The sequence below is a fragment of the Eutrigla gurnardus genome (genome assembly GCF_963514095.1).
Source record: "Eutrigla gurnardus genome assembly, chromosome: 8".
In the NCBI taxonomy this organism is placed as follows: domain Eukaryota; kingdom Metazoa; phylum Chordata; class Actinopteri; order Perciformes; family Triglidae; genus Eutrigla; species Eutrigla gurnardus.
In genome coordinates this window covers 22,173,864-22,194,756 of record NC_139922.1, presented here as the reverse complement: position 1 = coordinate 22,194,756, position 20,893 = coordinate 22,173,864, and the positions used below count along the sequence as shown (strand labels likewise).

The 20,893-nt window shown below is 43.0% G+C and overlaps 2 protein-coding genes across 4 annotated transcripts; one reads left to right on the top strand and one right to left on the bottom strand.

Annotated features, from left to right (window-relative positions):
* Window positions 1-834: 834 nt before the first annotated feature.
* Window positions 835-3,420, top strand: LOC311016811 (tumor necrosis factor receptor superfamily member 4-like). Its single transcript, XM_084014761.1, has 7 exons — window positions 835-1,205; window positions 1,655-1,774; window positions 1,864-2,001; window positions 2,102-2,174; window positions 2,262-2,365; window positions 2,462-2,632; window positions 2,724-3,420. Exons 1-7 carry the CDS (start codon window positions 1,070-1,072, stop codon window positions 2,837-2,839), a joined length of 858 nt encoding a protein of 285 aa, XP_083870887.1. The 5' UTR covers window positions 835-1,069; the 3' UTR covers window positions 2,840-3,420.
* A 1,339-nt stretch (window positions 3,421-4,759) lies between these two features.
* Window positions 4,760-20,041, bottom strand: ccdc187 (coiled-coil domain containing 187). Of its 3 annotated transcripts, XM_084014758.1 has the most exons (13): window positions 19,708-20,041; window positions 19,326-19,418; window positions 14,130-14,192; window positions 13,477-13,615; window positions 13,265-13,355; window positions 9,379-9,457; window positions 7,508-8,845; window positions 6,891-7,012; window positions 6,719-6,790; window positions 6,498-6,632; window positions 6,288-6,382; window positions 6,106-6,200; window positions 4,760-6,017 (listed from the first exon to the last, which is right to left on the bottom strand). In XM_084014758.1, the coding sequence occupies exons 2-13, from the start codon at window positions 19,375-19,377 to the stop codon at window positions 5,869-5,871; spliced, it is 2,430 nt and encodes an 809-aa protein (XP_083870884.1). In that variant the 5' UTR covers window positions 19,378-19,418; window positions 19,708-20,041; the 3' UTR covers window positions 4,760-5,868. The 3 variants fall into 3 exon arrangements, with proteins under 3 accessions (XP_083870884.1, XP_083870886.1, XP_083870885.1); XM_084014760.1 differs by lacking the exon at window positions 7,508-8,845 and having other exon boundaries at window positions 19,708-20,039; XM_084014759.1 differs by lacking the exons at window positions 19,326-19,418; window positions 19,708-20,041 and adding an exon at window positions 15,827-16,693.
* Window positions 20,042-20,893: the final 852 nt, after the last annotated feature.

The window sequence follows — 20,893 nt, the reverse complement described above, 5'->3', positions numbered from 1 at the left end:
AATGTAAATGTAAATTGAATAGTACACCGTATAAAAAAACTTTGAAAAAGCCAAAAGAATGAAAAAATACAGACTAAAGTGTATCAGAGTTGAAAGGCCAACAAAAATGGCAAAGTATCAAAAAAAAGGCATAAAATGTCATGGTATAGAGTTTTTATACCCATTGTATTTTATAGTATAAAAGGAGTAGGATATAAAAATGTCTACTACTAAACTATGTCAAAAAATAAGTCATATAAATTACCATAATTGGTAAATGACGTCTTGAGTTATGACTAAAATGTGTTTTGTGAAGTCACACACGTCAAGAGACCTTGACCTTTGACCAGCAAATTCTTTCCAGTTGTTCCTTGAGGCATCCTGAGAGAGCACGTCCATGAGAACGGGACAGACTGACGAAGGAAGGAAGGACCACCCGAAAAACGTTTACGAAATGATGTTCAGAGTTCAGATTTGATGTCGAAATTTTCACTTAATCCTCTCAAAAAAAAAAACTTGCTGTATCACTGTAGAGTGACACACTGTAGAGTGACACACTGTAGAGTGACACAGCACACAAAAGCCCGCATCATCTACAGGGCAGTGATCCACACGCCAGGACATGTTCAGGAAGTCAGGCACAGCTGTTGGCATTCATGACAATGATGTTGTATTTGTACTGTGAGTAAAGTACAACACTTAAAGCTTTAACCTTTCCTACAAATTACAAGTAGACAAGACCATGAGTTGCTTATTTTCATTCATGAGTCATGTACCCACAAGATATACTTTAAGACACGCCCCCCCCGACTATGAAAAGCATGCTCAGCTGGCTGCGGGGCGAGTACTGTTGTGAAGAGCACAGAGGCCACACCACAGAGAGATTTCTTCACACCATTTAATTCCCCCAGCCAATAACATTACAGCCTAGTGGCTTCAGGTTAAGGAACAAGATAGATTGTGTCTTTTGGACCAAAGTTACAGATTTAGAGAAAGAAAGTTTAATTAAAATTTGGATATTTCTTGGACTGGATTACCTTACGGTGGCTGTGTCATCCTGACCCACAAAGGCTGGAGAGCTGACGACAGAATGGCTGTGATCTTATTGGCGGCGGGTCTCTACCTGCTCATGCAGGGCTGTTTGTGCAGCGTTGGACAGACTAACAGCGGCTGCATGCGTTGGACACCAAATGGAGATAATGTTTGCTGTGATGCCTGTCATCCTGGTAAGTAACAAAAAGGAGATAAGGATCTTTATAACTGTGTGTGTGTGGTTTTGAATGAATGACATGCTGTTAGTTCAGAAGAGCATTCTTTTTTTTAACAATAAAAACAGCATTTTTCTTAATGAAACACTGTAAAGCTAAATATACGTAGAGGAAAGGAGCGGTGCACTTTTCTGGGTTGTATTGTGGTTTTGTCTGTGAAAACATTAAGAAATCATATTCCAGATTGAGCATTTCCCCGTAGTGGTTGCTTGTAACCAAGTATAGTTTCAGTGGTTTTTCAGCTAATACCACAACAAAGGAAAGATGTGGATGGTGCAAATGAAAAATCTAATGAGGAGCTGTGATAAATATGAAAACATTTCAATTCCCCAAAAAGTACAGTTTTGATAACAGAGCCCAGAACTGTTTACATTTTTTTTTAAGCTTATTAAAATCCTTATTTCTAGGACACCGTCTGGTCACTCCTTGCGGCCCAAGACCGAAAGATCTTTGTACTCCTTGTGACCCCGGGACATTCACAAAGAACCCTAAAGACTACAAGTGTACCAGGTGTACACAGTGCGTAGGTATGTCAGCACATCCTACAACTCCAGTTATTATTCCTCAGCTGAAATTTGAAAACACACGAGATTCTAAGAACTCTTTGTATGCGTAGGTGCTCAAATCTACGTGAAACAGTGCACGGCCACGACCGACACAGTGTGTGGCTGCAAAGAAGGGCTCCTCTGTGGGAACGCCGGCTGTTCCTTCTGCATAAAAAGGTGTGACAAAGGTCAGGAGCCGGCAGAGAAACGTAAGTAAAACAAAAACCAAGCTCACGACTTCATTGCATCAGGTATTGGAGTTACAGGTTACGTTGAGCGGAGTCAACTGACTGATATGTGTGTGCACAGGTTCATGCAGACCGTGTCCACCAGGAACCTTCAACAACCAAATTCACCAGAAGTGTAAACCCTGGAGTACCAAGTAAGAAGTTAACCTGCACCCAAATCAACATTTTGCCACCGCAACCGTGTTTTGTTGTTGGTATCATTATCTTTTTTTTCTTTCAAGGTGTCCCCATCCAGATGAGAGGATTGTTGCCCAGGGAGACGAATTCACTGACGTCAAGTGTGCTAATTTTACGATGGGAAAGGTGCAAAAGCCAACTCAACCCGGTAGGATGTTCTTCCTTTCCTCTAAGCCTACTTTTAATTCTCATTTTTATTTCAAGTTTTTTTAAATTTCTCCCTGCTGTGTGTCAAATTCCACAGGACAGGCATGGCATTTGGTCTTCCCTGCCGTCACCAGCGTACTGCTGGTGGTCGTTTTCCTCATCATCATCGGCATCGTTGTAAGGAAAACTCTACAGGCGAGGAAAGAATATGATGTAGAGGAAGTTGAAAAGCCATCCGTAAAGACGCCAATCATCACAACCCCTACAGGTAATTACAACTGCACTCCGTGTTATGTTGGCAAGCCAGTCACGAATACAGCGAACACATATTTGATTTGTCATCTCACTTTCTTCTTTAGATGACCCGAGGACATTAATAGCCATTGAGTGCAGTTTCCACGAGGCCCAGCAGGAGCAGGGCAGCAGCTCCGAATCACTCGTCTCCAAAGACTCCTCAGGCCAGCTCATTGGATGAATGGAAGTGACCCGCTGAAAAATTTAGCTGGAATGGGTGAAAGGAAACAGGATTTCCTGAATAGGATGAGGTTTTTTATTTTTACCATTTTGTTGGACTCTAAATGAAAGAAACCCAGCTTTCTTTTCTCCAGCCCTATTTTCCTTTTTTATCAGAACAACTGCCAGTTATACTGTGAATATCTTTGGCAGGTCAGGTTAGATGTAGCATTTTGCTCTCCAATTACACCAGGGGTTATTATGAGAGTGAACTTCTGATGACAGCATAAATATACCGAGTAGAGGAAGGGGAGTTCCAGAGCGGGAAAAAACAAGGTGGATTTATGAGTCTATCAATCATGGGAATTACAGCAGCCGGTGAAGTCTGTGTTTCTTTTCCCTTTGAGCCAAGCTTAAAAGATACAATAGACGTGAAGTAGCCGTGGAAGGAAATTAATTATTACATCGAGTTTGGCAACTGATAATGGTTTTACAGCATACCGTCTCCCTTTCTGTCACATTCCCTGAGCCAGTCTGTGACAATACCTTCCATTAAAAAAATACAAAGCACTGAAAACACCATTTAAAAAAACAAAAAAACAACAGTTTTCAAACTAAGTGATTGCAGCTAAACTGTAAAACAATACTGTAGCCTTTGAATGAGTGTGAATGAGTTTCACTAGTCTGACATTTGCATGCAGGAGCGGTAAAGCTGCCGAGCGCTGCTCTGTATGAATGTACGGTGCAGGTGGGTGTGAACGCTTGACAGCAGACCGGTTTTAGCCCACACGTGCCTCCTGAAATAGATGCTTTACTCCACTCACCGCCATTTACTGCTGATTCTGTCAAATGTCACAATTGTAAGTGGCGAAAGGTTTATGATTCATCAGAGGAGAGATTGTTACTTTTTTTTTGTCGGTTTTTGTGGTTTATTACTGTTATTTAAATGCTGATGCAAACAAAGCTACCATGTTAAAGACATGTGGTTTTCAGCCTCTTCCTCCCTATTTAATATTGCCAGGAACTTTAAGGACTTTCCTACTCAATCGTTGACAAAAAGTCCAGTGAAGGGATTCCCCCCTTTCTTTTGTAAATAGTTAACCTTATAATATATGAGAGGGAATCTACAGTACAGTACACATCTATGGTTAAATGAGGTGAACATTTGGTTACGCTTTGAACTGGACATCTTGTGCAAGCTGAGTCACGCCTCTTGAGCAAGAGTGAGCAAGCCAGCGGGGATCCTAAGTCAAGTATTCATTGCGATAAAATGTCAGGCGTCATTAGTCATGATCCTAACATTGATTTTTGGAAGTCCAAATACGTGCGTCATGTGGGAAATCCTCGGGACAAATAGATCGAACTTTGCAAATACACAAGGCGAACAACATTACACATTAAACGAGGCTCATGGGTCATGTGGAAAACCCCCCCATAGATAGACTTGTACTTGTCTTTGCTTATCTTCTAACACAAGAGTGGGCAGCAAAATCAGACCAAGTGGGACTTTTTTTTCTTCTCTGTACGTCTTTGCTGAACTGTGTATAGCTTTCTTCTGAAATGGAACATATGAGCAAGGTGTGGGTTTGGCCTTCAAATGCGAGTCCACACCTATAGTAATGTATCAGCGACTACGCATGAGTCACAACTCAAGCACGTTGACGTCTGCTGAAAGACCACAGAGTTCAAAAGGTGCTGCCGTGAGAAGTTACCCCCTCACTGTTGTACATACAATCACATTTTTACAAGAGCTGTAGCACTTTACGGGTCAACTGTTATCTGATTAATGCTGTGTACTTGTGGTTCTGTATTTTTGTTGTTGTTTTTTACTGAAATTTTATACATCATTTATATATGACATAGTTGTTTCAGAACTGTCCATGGATTACAGTATGCATTCTGTTACATTTTACTGTTTAAAAAAAGAAACTAAAATAAAATATATATTTAAAATTGTATATTTTATTGTTGCCCTTTCATACAGAACAATTGCATCCATAGTGGTCCACCTGAGCAGTGGCAAATAACATTTGTAAAAAAAACAAAACAAGAAAACAAACAAAAAGAAAAACAAAAGTGTTTTAAATGTGAGGTTAATATGAACATTCATAAACAATCAATTCTTTTGTTAGAGCATGTATTCTTTTATAGTGAATAGTGTTAACTGACATCATTGTCTCTGAGTTGCATATGTTGTATTGGCGTAATTAATATAAGCTTACAAGCTTTTTGGAGCTTTTCAACAGCAAATGCTCAGATGTCATCATGTGACCAATTGTATTCGTGGAAATATTGTAGTGTGTTAACAAGAAGCCATACAAGGGGGAGACCGAACCCCTCTCACATCAAGGATGGACTTTCATGATTGTTGCCGATGTTTTTCAATCACGGTTAAATAAGGTCATTTGATTGTCATTAAACTATTGTAAACTGGAGCCAAACTGCTTTGACAAAAAGTTACCAGACAAAAAAAGTTGCCACGTCAGTTTGGATCAAGGGTTGTCAGCAGTTAACACTGTTGCCTCACAGCAAGAGTTCTGGGTTGGAACATGCAAGCTTCTTCCTTAATTAACTGGCAAACCTGAATCGCCCCATGATTGAGTTGGAGTCGATTCAGAGTTGCTAATTCAGGGAGAAAACCCAGAACCTGTGCCATCGTGCTTCCACCAAAGAGTATCCAAATTGTGAAATGACAAAACATAATGGATGGATTCTCACTGCTTAGCTAAAGAAAACAAATACAACTTACACTTATAACTTAAAAAAAAATGATACTGTATCATTAACACTAAATCATTCATTTTCCCTTTAAAAATGACAAAAAAAGGCATGAGTCCAAAATGCTGTCATCATTCATTTAGTCAAGAAATATTGTAAAATGTTACTTCTCTCTGTTCCACTGGTCTAAAGTGCTAGTAGGGCTGGCTGGTAGTAATCTTCAACCTTAAAGTAATACAACAGTAATAAGCTCTGTAGCTGAACTAGTATTTAGTGTTATAATATATATATAACCATATATATGCACACTCCAACAGCACAATGTGTTGAAAATTATTGTTGTTTGCAATTTTCCTTCTTCTCTTTGGGTTTAGTTCGAGCTGGTTTGTCCGCTTGCCGTTTGGTGGGTGGGATGAAAGTCGCCTCCTCCAGTAAGTCATGTAGGCCAGAATGGGGCATGGGAAGTGACTGAGAAGCTGGATCTACATTGAAGGAGAGAGGATGTGAGTGTTCACCCATTGTTTCATTTTTATTTATTAGTTAAAGTGCCAGATGTCCTGTTTATGGTACCTGCTTGTCCCACTCCCAGGCTCTCTGAGCCTTGCCTCCTGGCCTGGAAGGTCGGGTCAAGCTCTTCTGCAATATTTCTGATATGCTGGCCTTGTCTGTAAATGCAGCAGTTGTAAGTCAGCAAATACAGGGAGACCAAATATGGTAAAAGACATTCATTGGTTTCACGTGGAGAGATTTACGGGATAGTGGAGAAAGGGCTGGGCGGCTGGTTCTCTGGGGAGCAGTCCTCAGTGGGGGAATGAAGGCCCTCTGAGTCAAGCCTCTCTCGTTGGACCTAAGGCAGTGGAGAAAAACAGTCTAAAGTGACTCAAGACTAAAGAGACAGATGACGACACATTTGCTGTCTTTAGATGCTGAAACAGTTTATCCAATATCTGCAGCACGTTTACCGGTCGGTCTCTTGCGGCCCTTCTGTCGTGAAGACTCATCATCGCCCTGTGCTCCTGCCACGACGCCGGCCCTTCGAGCTCCCGAGATCTTCGCTTCGACTTAATTTCCTGCTTCTGCATGAAGCGTGCAATTTCCTAACGCGAAAACACAAACGATGATTCCACTGGTGGATATCAAACGTGAGATACGTGGGTAATGGTGACATGTCAATTCGTCGTACCTCATCCTGCGCCACTTGCGCAACTCTGAAGTCTCCCTCAGGGTAAGGACTACATGGAGAGGGCTGGGAGTTCTGTGTAAACAAGATCGTAAAAGTTAGGGGAAAAAATTAGTCAAAAAGGAGAAACTGATCTTCTGTTCCTATCTCCTCGACACCTAAATGGTCAAAGTACCCTGCTCAACAGCCTCTCCTCTTCCTCCTGCAGCTTCTGAGCCAGTTCTTCATCATGTAGAACTTGCCGCAGCTCCCCCAGGTCCAGGCTTGCCTCATCTGGCTCTGGTTGCACTGACGCTCCTAAAATGGTGAAGTGTGACAGCGTCCAATTCAACAGAACTGCAGTAACCATGACAAATGAGCATAGTCTGGAAAACATATGCAAATCAGTGATGAATCATACACGTGACACTGAAACAGAAAGAAACAAGGATCAGTGGCATTTGAATCAGACCGAGAGATAAGATGATGCAGCGTGTGAGGGCATGTTGCTCGGTTTTGAAACGAACTCCATTGTACTTAATCACTCACTACATCAAAACTGAAAGAAGGAAGAATGATGATGCGACTGAATGCACACACTGAAGATGATTTACTACTGGAATTGAAGATATGACCAGGGAAATGTCCCACTCCAGAAAGAAAACCCAAGCCACCATTCAAACCAGAATTTGTCCAGATTAGAAGATGATTTGAGGGAAGATGAGAGGAGCAGACGCACACACAGACGTAGGGGAGCAGAGCTTTGGAAGATTTCCCTCTGCAGATTGGAGTTGGCTGGCGTTCTGGGTTTACCTGCTGCCGCGTGCCTCGACCTTTCCCCGTTTGAAGCCCTGCTGCTGCTGAGGCTTTGGCTACGCTGTGGGGCTCTTCGACGGGGCCGCTCCACTCTCCTCTCCGCCTCCTGCTCCTCCTCTGAGCTTAACCTTTCTTCTATGGTCTTGTGCCAATGCCTGCGTTCGCTTGTTGTCCTCTTGACCCTGCAATCATTTGCCTTCCTCTCCCTCTCATCATCGTTATTGCATCGGTGATCTCTCCACCGTCTACTGCCTCCCCCCTTTCTCCGAGAAGGATAGGAGTCACTATTACTCATCTCATGAATCTTTCCATCATGCTCCGCATTTTCACGGTGCCGGACTCCGTCATCTCTGTGATCTCTCCCACTGTTCTCATGGTATGACAATCTCCTCCTCTCCCTGATATCTCCATGGAAACTGTGCCTAGTGGTGGCAGCTCTCTGGAAAACTCTCTGATGTGGTTGGGAGTCGCTGCAGGATACCTCGCTCCCATGAACAACCTGGCTGTCTCTGCTTTGATGCCTTATTTGTAGTGGCGCCCCGCCGCCGAACCTCACAGGCACGCCCCTCTCTCTGAGGACCTGGCCCAGCATCTCCCAGACTCGTCCGGTTTCCCCCTGCTGCTTGTAAGAGCTCCTGGTATCGCCCTGGAAACGGACATGTTTGTCGGGGTTGTCCTTATAGCTCCAGGTCCTCGACAAGTCTCCGTTACTGTGTTTACTCCTGTCATGTAGCCTGACAGATTCACTGCGACTACATCGCCTTTCTCTTACATCGACTAACCTATCCTGATCTCTGCTCCTGGACAAACCCTCACAATCCTTTGTATAGTGTCTTTCCTGACTACGATTGCTTGGTTTCCTCTTCTCCAAGTCATCGTTTTCATAAAAGTTCTCATTCCACTCTCCTCTCTCCTCCTCCCTGAAGCTGCTGCGAGAGCTAAGACTTCTGCAGTTTCTCTCTCGCGGCTGATTTAAAGATGGTTGCCGTCGAGGAGGTGCCGTGTTGACCCTTTCATTCAGTCTGCGGGACCAGAGAGAGAGCTGTTCAGCGTAGACTGCATCGTAGTCCTCTGAATCCTCACTCAAGTCATCTCTCAATTCGCTCCCTATTTCCCTTACTGAATCTGTGTGTCCTTGATTTGACCATGAAGTCGTGTTTTCCTGAGCTGCTAACCCCCTGGGGGAGTCAGCCTGAGGCCCAGTTAAGTCGGTAGGGCTGTGAGAGGTAGAGCATTGCCACCTGGTGGTGGTAGATGAACACTGCTCCTCGCCTTGGCGAAGGCTGCTGAGTGTGTGCTGGTGTAGGGGTGGCGGTGCAGGATCGAGGGTGCTGCCTTTAGTAATGCCAAACATGCAAACACAAAGCAGGGAGGATGGGTGAGGCTGTAAGCACGTACTGTTAGAGACGTGCAATTAATTATGAGGTCACACAATGCCTTAAAAATAGCAACATGTCTCTTGCATAAGAATATTTGTTACACAATTTCTATAAATGGTTTAAACAAAACGGAGGCCATTCCAATACAGAAATACAGCCATGCCAAACGATGATATTAAAGAAAACATGTTACATGCATATAACTGATAGAACACAACTCATTATGGTGATATAATATAACAATAGCACACAGTAGCAGTAAAGCATGGTTAGAGAGAAGCTAAGCAAACTCTAGGTTTGGTCCAACGTCACAAATCATCCTTAAAATCTCAGCAAAGATCAAGATAAAAAAAAAAGCACATTCCTAAAACTTAAACAAAACATTGCCTTTAATATTATTTTGCAGGATGTTGGGATTGCCGACTAACGATGCCACGTAAGAATACAGCCAGTAAAACAACAAACAAAATGGCAGACTGTCACCCGTACCTTCACTATGGCCTTCCTGCACTCCGTTTCTCCTCGTGATTCTCTGCTTCTCCTCTTCCTGCATTCGTTTAGCCATTTCCTGTGGAGACACAGACGTAGCGGTCATTCTTTGCATTATAAACCATAATGAGTAACCCATCAGGAATTTAGGCTGAATGAAGAGCACAGAGAAACGCCAAAGGTCAAATAAGCAAATAAACATAGATACAACCAAGTCATTTTTAGGCTTTGATAAGAATTTCCGACTAGATTTGAGTGACTCTGTTGCAATCCTTTAATCCCAACATGTATCATCTGTTAATAATTACATTCATTGGCTCATTGCCTTTAATTCAGGACCTCATTTAGTTTATCACAGCAAAGCTAGTAATGAAATGACCTGAACAAAAGTCTTACAAAACAAACTCCATTCACTGAGAACAGTCAGGCTGTACCACTGGTGTGCAACCGTGACTGCAGTCATTTTCTCATGGTTTACACTGCGCTGTTTTCAACCAGCAGATGGCAGAATCACATAGACTGTGTAGGAAAGCAAGGTGACAACTGTGTCCCTTCCACCCCCCACTTGTAAAACAACACAACAGAATCTTGAGGAATCTATTGATTAATGTCTGATATTTCCTTTTGTTATCTTCTTCCCACACTGGACAAAATGCTCTTATACTTTAGATACTACTTTGTCTGTTCAACCTCACATCATTTTGTGACTTAAACCTTCTCAGCTCCCTTTGATCGATTGGTATATCATTAGGGTTCTGATCCCATGAATGTAACAACTACAAACAGGGTTGAGTTGACTGTGGTGTGGTCTGAAATATTGGCTCTAGGTGGCCAAGCTGATTATTTCAGGCAGGGCTGAGGCTGATGGAAACTAAAAGACGACATGGGAGACACACAAACGTTTAATCTCCTTGAGCTTGAACTCTAGACCAGAAAAAAAAAAGAAGCAGGTCAGCAGAACTGTTCCACTTGAAGCAACACCTTGTCACCGGGGAATGCCTGCTCTCCCCAGAGCTGCTATACATGGCTGTTCTCTGAAGGAGAACCCCCCCCCCACCGTGTCTCTGTGCTACTTTACCCCCAAAGTCCAGAAGTAATAATGTTCTCCACAAAATCAGCAAATTCTCCCAGTGAATTCAATGAAATCTCTCCGTAGGCTGCATTTGCAACATAAATCAAAAACTAAACGCTAACGCAGCTCCTTTTGTTTAGCAATCAGGGCATGCGTGTCAGCCTCTTTGCCAGCATCAGCAGACAATTAGCAGCTTGCCATGGCAGGTTAGGCGCAGCGTGCCACGGGGATCTGGCATTTAAAACTGCACAGCCAGACGCCTCCTGTTCCTTAATTAAAGATACAATCTACAGGGAGGCAAATATTTAATCAACACCTCTGATCAGCCAGTAATTAAGGAAGGTAGGCTAACGTGAGTGTTAACATTTCATCAAATGATCCTAAACATCAACACTCATAAAAATAAATGATTACATCCACACAGGAATACACTTTCTGCATAAGCTAGCATGTTTTAGACCCACTAGATACAATAATTAAATTCAGAGTACAGGCACCTCCTGTTGATTGCATGTTAGTTCAAACCCAAACCCTTTAATAACGATGAATGAACCCCACAGTTTCTCTGACCTCACATCCTCCAGACAAGGAGCTTTTATAAGCCTGTCCAAGGCTGCCTTCTCTGAAAGGGAAACTGCAGGGTAAAGGAAAATATTATGCTGGAGTGGCCTTGTGACGCAGACCACTCCACTAGACCAGCTGGGGGAGTCTTCGTGGCAGAGCTGGCTTTTCCCCCCACAATGCTCGTTTTCTTACACAGCTCAACTCAACATTTCTATTGGTCAGATGTGTGTGTAAAACAACCGATGTTCAGAAATCGATCTTAAAAAATACACTCATAGACATAAAGACAACGTTTTCAAGGGGACCGGGCTTCTGGGAGAACATCGGAACAACGAGGGAGAGGTGATTGATGGGAACCATCTGGTTGCCCCGTCGTGTTTGGGTTGCAATGAAATGTTATTGTGTTTACAACATTCTGGAGAGAATTATTGCTGTACCACAAAGTAGGACAAGGGAAATGGAAAAAACAAATGTCAACCACCGCAGTATTATCGAGATATAATGTTCTAATCTTTTTCAAAATCAGATCGGATCGTATCGTCTACAACTGAAAAAGGGTAAGAGTCTAAAGCCACGCTTGTGACTGAGACGGATCATTTTAAGCTACATTCTAATGTCAGCATGCCTAACAATGACAATATTAACATGCTGATGTTCAGCAGGTATATTACTAGTTTAAGGATCTAAGGATCTTAGTTGGCACAATAATGCTTCCCAATTAAAGTTAAAAACAAATAACAGCTGTTGTGGATGAGAATAACGTTGCAGGTATTTGATCATAAACCAAAGTAATTGGACAAATTACATTTTTGAACTGATGATGGCCCGAGATGGGATCAGCAAAGTTATTACAATTTGTCCTGTGAGGGACATGAACTTCTGTCAACCCGTCCAATAGTTTCATATCTGGACTGGATTGTCAGCTGTCAGCTGTAATCATACATTTAAAAACATCCGTAAATCAAACTTCACATTATTTAAACTTTCAAACTGAATTCCAGTGTTGAGACAAACTTGTTTTGAAACCCAGTAACGATGTCAAACCCTTTAATGGAAAGAATAACCACACGGGGGCTGAATAAACGCTGCTCTTAGATCATGTTTTGCTTTGCCTCCTCAAACTACACGTCAAGTGTGTCCAGCGTGGCTAAATGTGGACACACGAGTGTGTATATCAAGAGGGTGATGATCCGTGTCTGAAATCAACCATCAGAGAAATTGCTTGAGCCATCATCCAGATGGGTAGCTGACAGGTTGCGTCTGTTTAACAGCTGACTTTGCTCATACGGCCCTCTTGGATACATCGGAGGCCCAGAACAGCACTTTGCCGCAACGGCCATTCATTACGGATTCAGTTAGTCCTAAGAGAGAGTAAAGTGAACCATACGATACTCCCTGACCTGCTGGTAACAGAGATAATTAAATGATATAAGTATGTCCCAGGCCATATATATAAGTCTATGACTCCCTGTGCTGGGTGAGCTGAAGTACACGGATAATGCTGGTGCTGTAAGTTTGTCCTGTGTTTTCCCCTCTAAATGATGTAGAGTATGTAGTAGAATCATTAATCTACCGTCACAAACAGCTATGTTCTGCTCTGTGCACCACCTTACAGAGGCAGATTATCCGTGATGGCATCATGCATTAAATTGTTGGTTTGTTATATCATATGATGGACTGAACTGATGCTCACTGCTTACTGGGAGGTTCCTGACATATTCTAAAAACACGCAAGTCAGGTGAACTTGAGGACATTCGATTCTGTCTTCAGCTCTGATGGTCGTGCAAGTCGACCTCTCTCGGGAGTTTCTCTGCATTTGGTGGAATGTATGCTGGCATAGATTCAAGTGTCTCTTATTGGCCTGAATGATGACTGGATAATGTTTTGTTATTCTGGAGTAATAGTCATCTTACTAATGGAAGACAGTAAGCAGAGCGATTGTGTGAATGATGTGAGCTATTTCACCTGCACATTCTCATCCTTACAAAAGGTAGCTACTGTTTGATTGTTGTAAAAGATGGTCAACTGAATATTAGGTTTATGTCATTCTTGTACCTGTTGCTTTGTTCTTTGCAAAATAAATTAACATATATTGTGGGCAACAGACATGAGTAAAACTTATAAATCGTTTTATATTAAATAAGAACATCTGAATGCATCATCAAGGCTCGATTTTAGTCCGGAAAGTTCCAGTAAGCTTCCTGTGATTACGTGAAGTATGCATCCTATTCACATGAGCTAATGCTCACCTCATCTTCCAGCTCTCTCCTCTGGGACTCCTCTGCACACCGCTGGATCTCCTCCTGAATTATACGGGCATACTCAAAGTCTTTCATCTCTCTACAATCAAAGAAGAAAAGGACTTGTTACACTTGTGACTTACAGTATGTGGTAAACATACATCTGCACACAATATAGGGTTAGGGTACATGTAGGACACTAAGGAGCAGGGAGCACCTACAGTTGTCTGGAGGCCTGTCTGTGGAGGGTGCTCTGCTGGGCCTGCTCCTCTTCCTCCTCATCCTGCAGCCTTTTCGCTATACGGATGTCATTCTGCACGAGCTGGTTCTTCTGGGTGTTAGTGGTGTAGTATTGCTCAACTATGGAGTTGAGGAGGAATAAATCCAGATTATGAATTTGATCGAAATTATATTAAATAATTACTATATTACTCCTCGTCTAAATCTGTTGACTTTTGAGTAATCCTGACTGTGTTGTTTATTTAAAAAACAATTTGCCCGAACCCTCAGTTTACTTTTGAGGAATCCTAAAAATAGACACCAGATGATGCCCTAAATGTTAATGTTAGATGACATGTCACTGTCTTTATGCTGCAAAGTTACAAATACATAACACAATGACTGTTGGAGATCAAAGCTAGCCAAAAAAAAGAAGTTCAGGATAACTACATTGGGTTTCCCAGTCTGCCTTGGTAAGTCGTACAAATAATACAGCAGTTTACTCCAGTATCTTTTATACGTATAGTTGCCAAGTAGAATCATTAGCTAAATTCCTACACAGACACACATATTGATTCACTGAGAGCAACCCACATAATACAAATTACAACCAATGTTTTGCAGTGTGCAGCTGTACTGATGGCATCGTACTTACTCTCCTGTTCCTGCAGGTTGTGTGCCAACGCGCCATCTTCCAGCACAGCAAAACACTGGCACACTGAAACAAACGAGGACAGCAACACTTCAGTATCATAGAAAAGCTTACAAATACAGATGTCCCGATATCATTAATTCCTTCCTGATCTGTACAACTGGGTTTGGATGGCTTGAAAATAGAGTATTGTGGAGCTTTTGGTACAGCTCCTTGTCTAAAGGGAAACATGATAGGGCTATATGTAATGCCAGCTGTTTATACAACAGACAAAGAGTTACGGAGGAAACAAAGATCCACAATTTAATATATAAAAAGGCTGTCATACAATCATAACAGGGTGCCAGTGTTCCAGAGCAGCCAAGAGGCCACTATTATTACCGTCCTCCGAAAGTTAGTGGGAGGCAGACGAGCAGATCCACCACATTCTAACAAAAGCAAGAACGTGACTTACTCCAAACGGGTGTGGGTGTGTCACCGTGTCGCCATGTCTCATCTTTAAAACTGTGGTTGAAAAGATCTTAAGGAAGATACATTTTTTGACTAGCAAATGAAGATGCAAAGTTTCGGTTCTACCACCTGCAACCACTTATACTGGGAAGCCACTGCGGATGGTATGTTGAGTGAAATCTCTCAAAAAGGTTGTCGTGAATCCTGAGGCTTTAGCTCAGAGCTCTCCAGTCTGCACACCAACTGGTTCTACATATCAAGGCGCTTCCCTATCCCATGATCCCCTTAGTCTGGCCACCTGCTGCTGGATGTGGTCATAAAAAATATCAGTTCCATGTCATTAAGCTCTCTAGAAAGCTGACAAAAGACTGAAACGACACAACTATGATGTAAAGAAAATGCCCCCCAAACGGGATCATCAGCATGAGAAACACTTTACTTTTTTAAAACTTGACCTGAATACATTTTAGTTCTGCATGAATCTTCAGCCCATACATCGGTTTCATTAGCTTCAGCATCTGTAGACCGTTACTCTCATCTACAGGCAGGCCAAGCGTTTACAGTAGTCCCTAATGAGTCTTCATAGAGTCTATGTGCCGAGGCCCAAGGGTGTTTAAAGTCTGTCAAACAAACTCAGAAGTTACTCAGGAGAAAATAAACACAGACAGTCAGCAGCAGCAGCAGCACTCTGGCCCAGCTGTTTTCTCCACTGCCTCCATCTTGGCAGACACACAGCTCACTGTGACCAGACAAAAATCGCTTTGCTCTCTCACAGATTTGCATCAGGGAAACTAGAAAGGCTGTCTATTGGTACAATGGTGTGCTTTCAAATGCATTTAAGAGGACAGAAGACCAAGACCATGAAAAACCTCCAGGGGCAGGGGGCAATTAAAAACACCTGTCTTACTACTAATCCCCCCGCTGAGCCTATAAGAGCAGACAGGGCCACTTCTGTTGGGGCTCCGGCTACGTTTACACCCATGCGCTTAACGCTTATTATGCTCAAGTATTCCGTTTATGAGCCAAGTGGACGCACATACATTCCATACGTTGTTTATTATAGCCCGTTTGAGCTCTTAAGCCAGCTTTAGAAAAACCTGGATACATGTTATACTCTGGAATAATACGCTGTAAGTCAAAGCCAAGATATTTGTCTGCTTCATTTGTACTTGTATACCTTTGTCAGAAGTACAAATCTAAAACAAAAGTAAGCAACAGAAGATAAGCAAAGACCCTGGAAGTTTACTTACGAGCCGAAGGTTCACCGGATGGTGTCATGGATGACATGAAACAATGGGAGGCCTCAAGATTTAGTGTGAGAGTGATATCGAGCCTCCGGTGGAACAGCTGTGACCAACCATGTGCAGTGACCGATCCCAGACTTTTAAGACTGCTTCTCTGTCTTACTCAGTTTGTACTCTCAAAGACATTTTGGCGTGTTTTGTTCTCCAAAGCCACATACATCCCCTATCGACCTCTCTTGTCGACGTTTTCACTTTCATACCTCTAAGTGAACCGAGTCCTCTTTTCTTTCATTATTGCAGCACCATAACTGAACTATTAGAGCCTGCTCTTACACAATGTTCAATTTCAACATTTACAGAACTGCTTCAGAGTTTATATAACAAGTCAAACGGAGGACGGCTGATTTTGTAACTAGTGTAATGAGAAAAACCGCTTTCTGAAACATTCTTTTGGTTAAAAAATGTAGCCAAACTATTCTCTAAATCCTAAAAATGGAAACGAAAACAACATTCTTGCAGAAAATAAGTCTCTGGGTATGTTTCAGTCCAGCGGGGCCCCAACAGCGAAAGCTTATAGAACTCACCCCAGACAGCAATAAGCCATCAAAAGTGTCCGTTTACACCATAAACAACCACATGATACTACACTGCGGGTTAACCCATACCAAGACAGACACGCATTACCACTTACACCTGCCGTGGAGCTTAAGAGACTATCCACTAAATGGATCTCCAACCTGCCCTTATGCGTCCAGTCTGTCAATGAGGAGAAGGGATTAAGTCGGAAGGCCCGGTTTTAATCCAACGGGACAAATTGACAGTTTAGTCCGGCTCTAAAATGGAACGTGAGAAAAGAGGCAAAGATGGAGGAAAAATGGCAGTCTTGCCTGTGTGCGCGGTGCAAGTGTGGGTGTGTCTGCATTGTGGGTTAACTTGTTTTTCCAAACCCGCTTTAAACTACGGTCACATTACCCCTCCCAGGGGAGGGACGAGGACACTGTGTTATTATGACTGCTAAACAGGTTTTGATGGACAGTGGGTGCAGTGCGAATCCAGGCAGAGTGCATTTTCAAAATTGTTCAGAGGCTCCTACTGTATAAGCTACTTAAAAGGAGCACCGAAAGGAACCTGTTAGGCCATGTCTGTTTCCTAAGAGGATAGTAAAACAAGGATCTAGCAGACAACAGGAATTGGTTGTGGCATTTAAACACCAGAGGCTAAGACCCGTTGAGGGGTAAGAGTGCAAAGCAACAACAACAACAACAACAACAACAATAACAACAACAACAAGGCAAGATAAGATTTCAAACTATCAGCAGTCACCCACTGCATTATATGCTCCAACAGTGTGGGCAGAGCATCTGCAGAGATACTGTGGGAGAATATATATTATTATAATAAGCAGGAAATCACGACCTGCGTGTCCTCAAAGCTCAAACGGTATTTTAATGCCTCTGGTCTCTTACAAATTCCATATCACTGGTGGTCAAAAATAGAATATCTTTATGTATAGCTATTTATTTTTACATGTTCTGCCAATGAAGCGGAAATCTCAATAGGTGAGTGGATGCACTTAAGTCTTTTAATCGAACTCCAAGCGACATCCGTCGACGGGAGTGAATCATCTAAAATAAAATTATGCAGATTATCTCAGGCATACAGCTTGAGGGAGCAGCCGATCAAACGCTGACAGAGATGTTTCTCTTTCATCTTCGCAGCCACTTGGATGGCGGCGGTGGCAAGTGGCTGCCAAACAACGAAACCAGCGAAAAGGAGAAAATGACAAGGGTTCTATTTTCAGCCAAAAAATCCCCCACCAACCACCCACGCGCCGTCTCCCTCTCTCCTCCACATCGGTCTGGCTCCGCGCTTTTTTGCACAAAATATCTCCATGTCTGTATCATCCCACAGCTCTCTGCACTGTTATAAACTGGGTGAACTGGGCCAGCTCGCTCATGAACTGCACTAGGTTGTCATGGAGAACAAAGAGTCGAGGGGGGGGTTAATGGGACTCTGGGTCAGTTGGTGAGAGTGAAATTAGGAATGGGAGGAGGGGTAGGGGGGGGAATTCCTCTGAGAGCTGCATTCCCTCTGCACATCAGGCTATATCAGGAGCAGGAGGAGGGACAAAACAGGAACTGATAAGGGGGGGCCGTGAAAACAAAGAAAGTTGACTCTCGGACGGGGAGGAAAGGCCAAGTGCACGACCCTCGGCGCCACAGAGAAGGGACAATGGCACAGTTTGACAAATCTGTCCGGCGAAAGCAGATGATGAGCAGAAAAAAAATGACGCCAGACGTCTGATTTACATGCTGCCATTGTCTCAACGAGCCGTTTTTTTTTTTGTTGCTATCACTGGCTTTGTTTGCGCATTGGCTCATGGTCGATAAAGCATAAAAATGCAAAGCTGCACAGTGTGCCCTTTGTGTACGGAAACAAGAGCAGAGTGCTGAATTATCTCCCTTGATAAAAGACATGCAGACCTATTTCTATCCCATTCATTAGCGTGCACATGCCAAAGACTGAGTCAACGGTCTACATTCAGGACACAGTTTGGACATTCCTTACCTGTGAATGTTTTCATGCTTACATGCAAGCAGAGGAAACTATTTTAGTTCTGCATTATCATGACAATGGATAATCCTTTCAAATAAAACGTAAACTAACAGCTGTATTTTCTTTGTTATAATCATGTTGCAGATGTTCGACTCCACTCCAGCTTGGTGTTTTCTCAGTATCTGAATGTATTCATAAACTGGGCAGACGATTCATATTTATAGTCCACAGTCCAGAGAGACTTAACTCAATTCTGATTTGTTCCGTTTGGGTTAACAACACAAAACAAAAAATAATGAATTTTAATGATGTTTTCCCCCCCACACGGTTTGGATATTCTGCATCAGAAACTCCTGTATTTCAAGTCAGTGTTTAAACTTAACAAAAGTTACTTTCTTCCCCCAGAAATAACAATTCCCAAACAGCCATCTCATTCATGTTTCTTATGCACCCAGCACACCCGACCTGTCAACGATGAGATCCATCTCTCAACAGTCAGAAAAAACAGGCCTACACACTAGCTACTTGTTATACTGAGATGGAGTATTGATGCCACAGAACTCAAGGACAGCAGAAAAGCTGTCATTCGGTGCCAACGCCAGTTATTCATAATGCAACAAAACTAAACAGACGATAGGGAGGGAGCCTCATGTCTCACTCTCTCCTAAAGCTTGCAGCAGACGACGTGTCTGTCCTTCGTATTCACTGAGCTGAAGTTTCCATGAATACTTTCCCCCTACTGGCTCCATGTCTGCAGTTTAGCTGACCCTTGACCTCTGGCCTCCCCGAGGGGGCTTAACAAAAACAACTTGTCTCCAGGACAGACCATGAAACACACACACACACACACACACACACACACACACACACACACACACACACACACACACACACACACACTTTCTATACTGCAGAAGGGAGCTGGGTCAGTGAGGGATAATGTTCCTACCTTCTTGGACACGTGGAAGGTTGGACTGGTCGATTTCCAGCTCAGCCATCATGGTCCCTGTTCTGTCACAGCCTCATGTTGATCCAGATGACCCTGACACCGGAAAGGTCATTTGGGAAGTTGTGAAATGGGACACATAGGAAGGCACGGAAAGAAACCTCCAGGCTACACAAACAGAGAGTTGAGTGTGTTTCAATATAACAGATTGCTTGTTTACCAAAGTGCTAACAAACTCCAATGACTGACAGCAAACAAGCTAACACCACGGAGCCCGCGAGGTGATACGAGTAGCCACTTGTTTGTCGAGCAAAAAAACAAAAACAATAACCAGACAATTTCATATCATGTCCTTGTACCAAAGTGTCATTTTTGTCAAACCTACCTGTTGCCGAGCGCGTCGCCCACGCGGGTGTTTTGTACGTACACGCGCAGTCTATTCAACAAGTATGTCACCAAAACACATGAAGAAGAGACAGCGAAGTGTCAACTTCGTCCGCTCCTTCCTCCCCTCCTGTGTCTCTGCAAATTATCCAATATGTCACCTTTGCCGTTTATAACGCCGGCGCTTTCTGTTGAATGTTTAAGCGACGGTTGCTGGTAGTTCATCAATGAAACAAAAAGCCTCGTCGACTCGTGATGGGAAGCGAGGGCGGACAAACTTAGCGCACAGTCTGTCGCCCCGGCTTCTTCTTCTTCTTCTTCTTCTCCCTTTTCTTCTTCACACAGCTCCTGTTCGGCAGGAGCAGTGGGGGCGGTTAACGGCTGCTGCCTTCACGTGCTGCTTTCAAGCTCAGACGTTTCTCCTAACAGATGCGATGTTCGCCAACAAAAAATACAAGTTTTTTTAAACTTGCGGTTTTCCTCGGCGTATTAAGCAAGGCAACAGCCGTTTAAACAGGAGACGAATGAAGTAGAAAGAAATCTGGTAACGGGAAGTAAAAGACTAGCCAACGTAGGTCAAAAGGTTAAACTACGGATTAAAGCATCGTAAAGAGAGGCCCACTGTACGCGACATAACAGTAGACTTTCACCGCCAATTAGTGACACCCATCCCACGTCATATTAGGCCAACACTTCGACTATCACTCAGGCCCACGCACCCACGTTTCGCGAGTGCTCACCGAGTGGCGATATTTTCGAACGGTTCGTGAAGGCAACACTTAACCAGCCGAATGTTCCAATCACTCAAAACGCGGATGTAGTTTCACTAACGTATTAACTGAAGATGGATTTTAAAAAAACGATGTATGGAGAAAACAACACTTTTGTTAACTGTAAAAGTGTTAAATTAAGGTGCTGCAAATTCGTTTGACTTGTGGTTCAAGGTATTTATAATAGCCAGAAATAACAGCTCCGGTTGTGCATCTAAATCAACTAGATGGAGAGGAAATTGCTGATTTATTCCGAGTGGCAGAAAATGGCCCCAATGTCAAAAAAACAATATCAAATGACTACATTTTTAAAAAGTGCCTTGTAAATGTCAGCGATTATTTAGATTTATAGGCTAGTTTAGGCTTTGAAGGCTGCAGGTTTTGTGATTCAATTTTCACTCTGTCAATCAGGGAGTC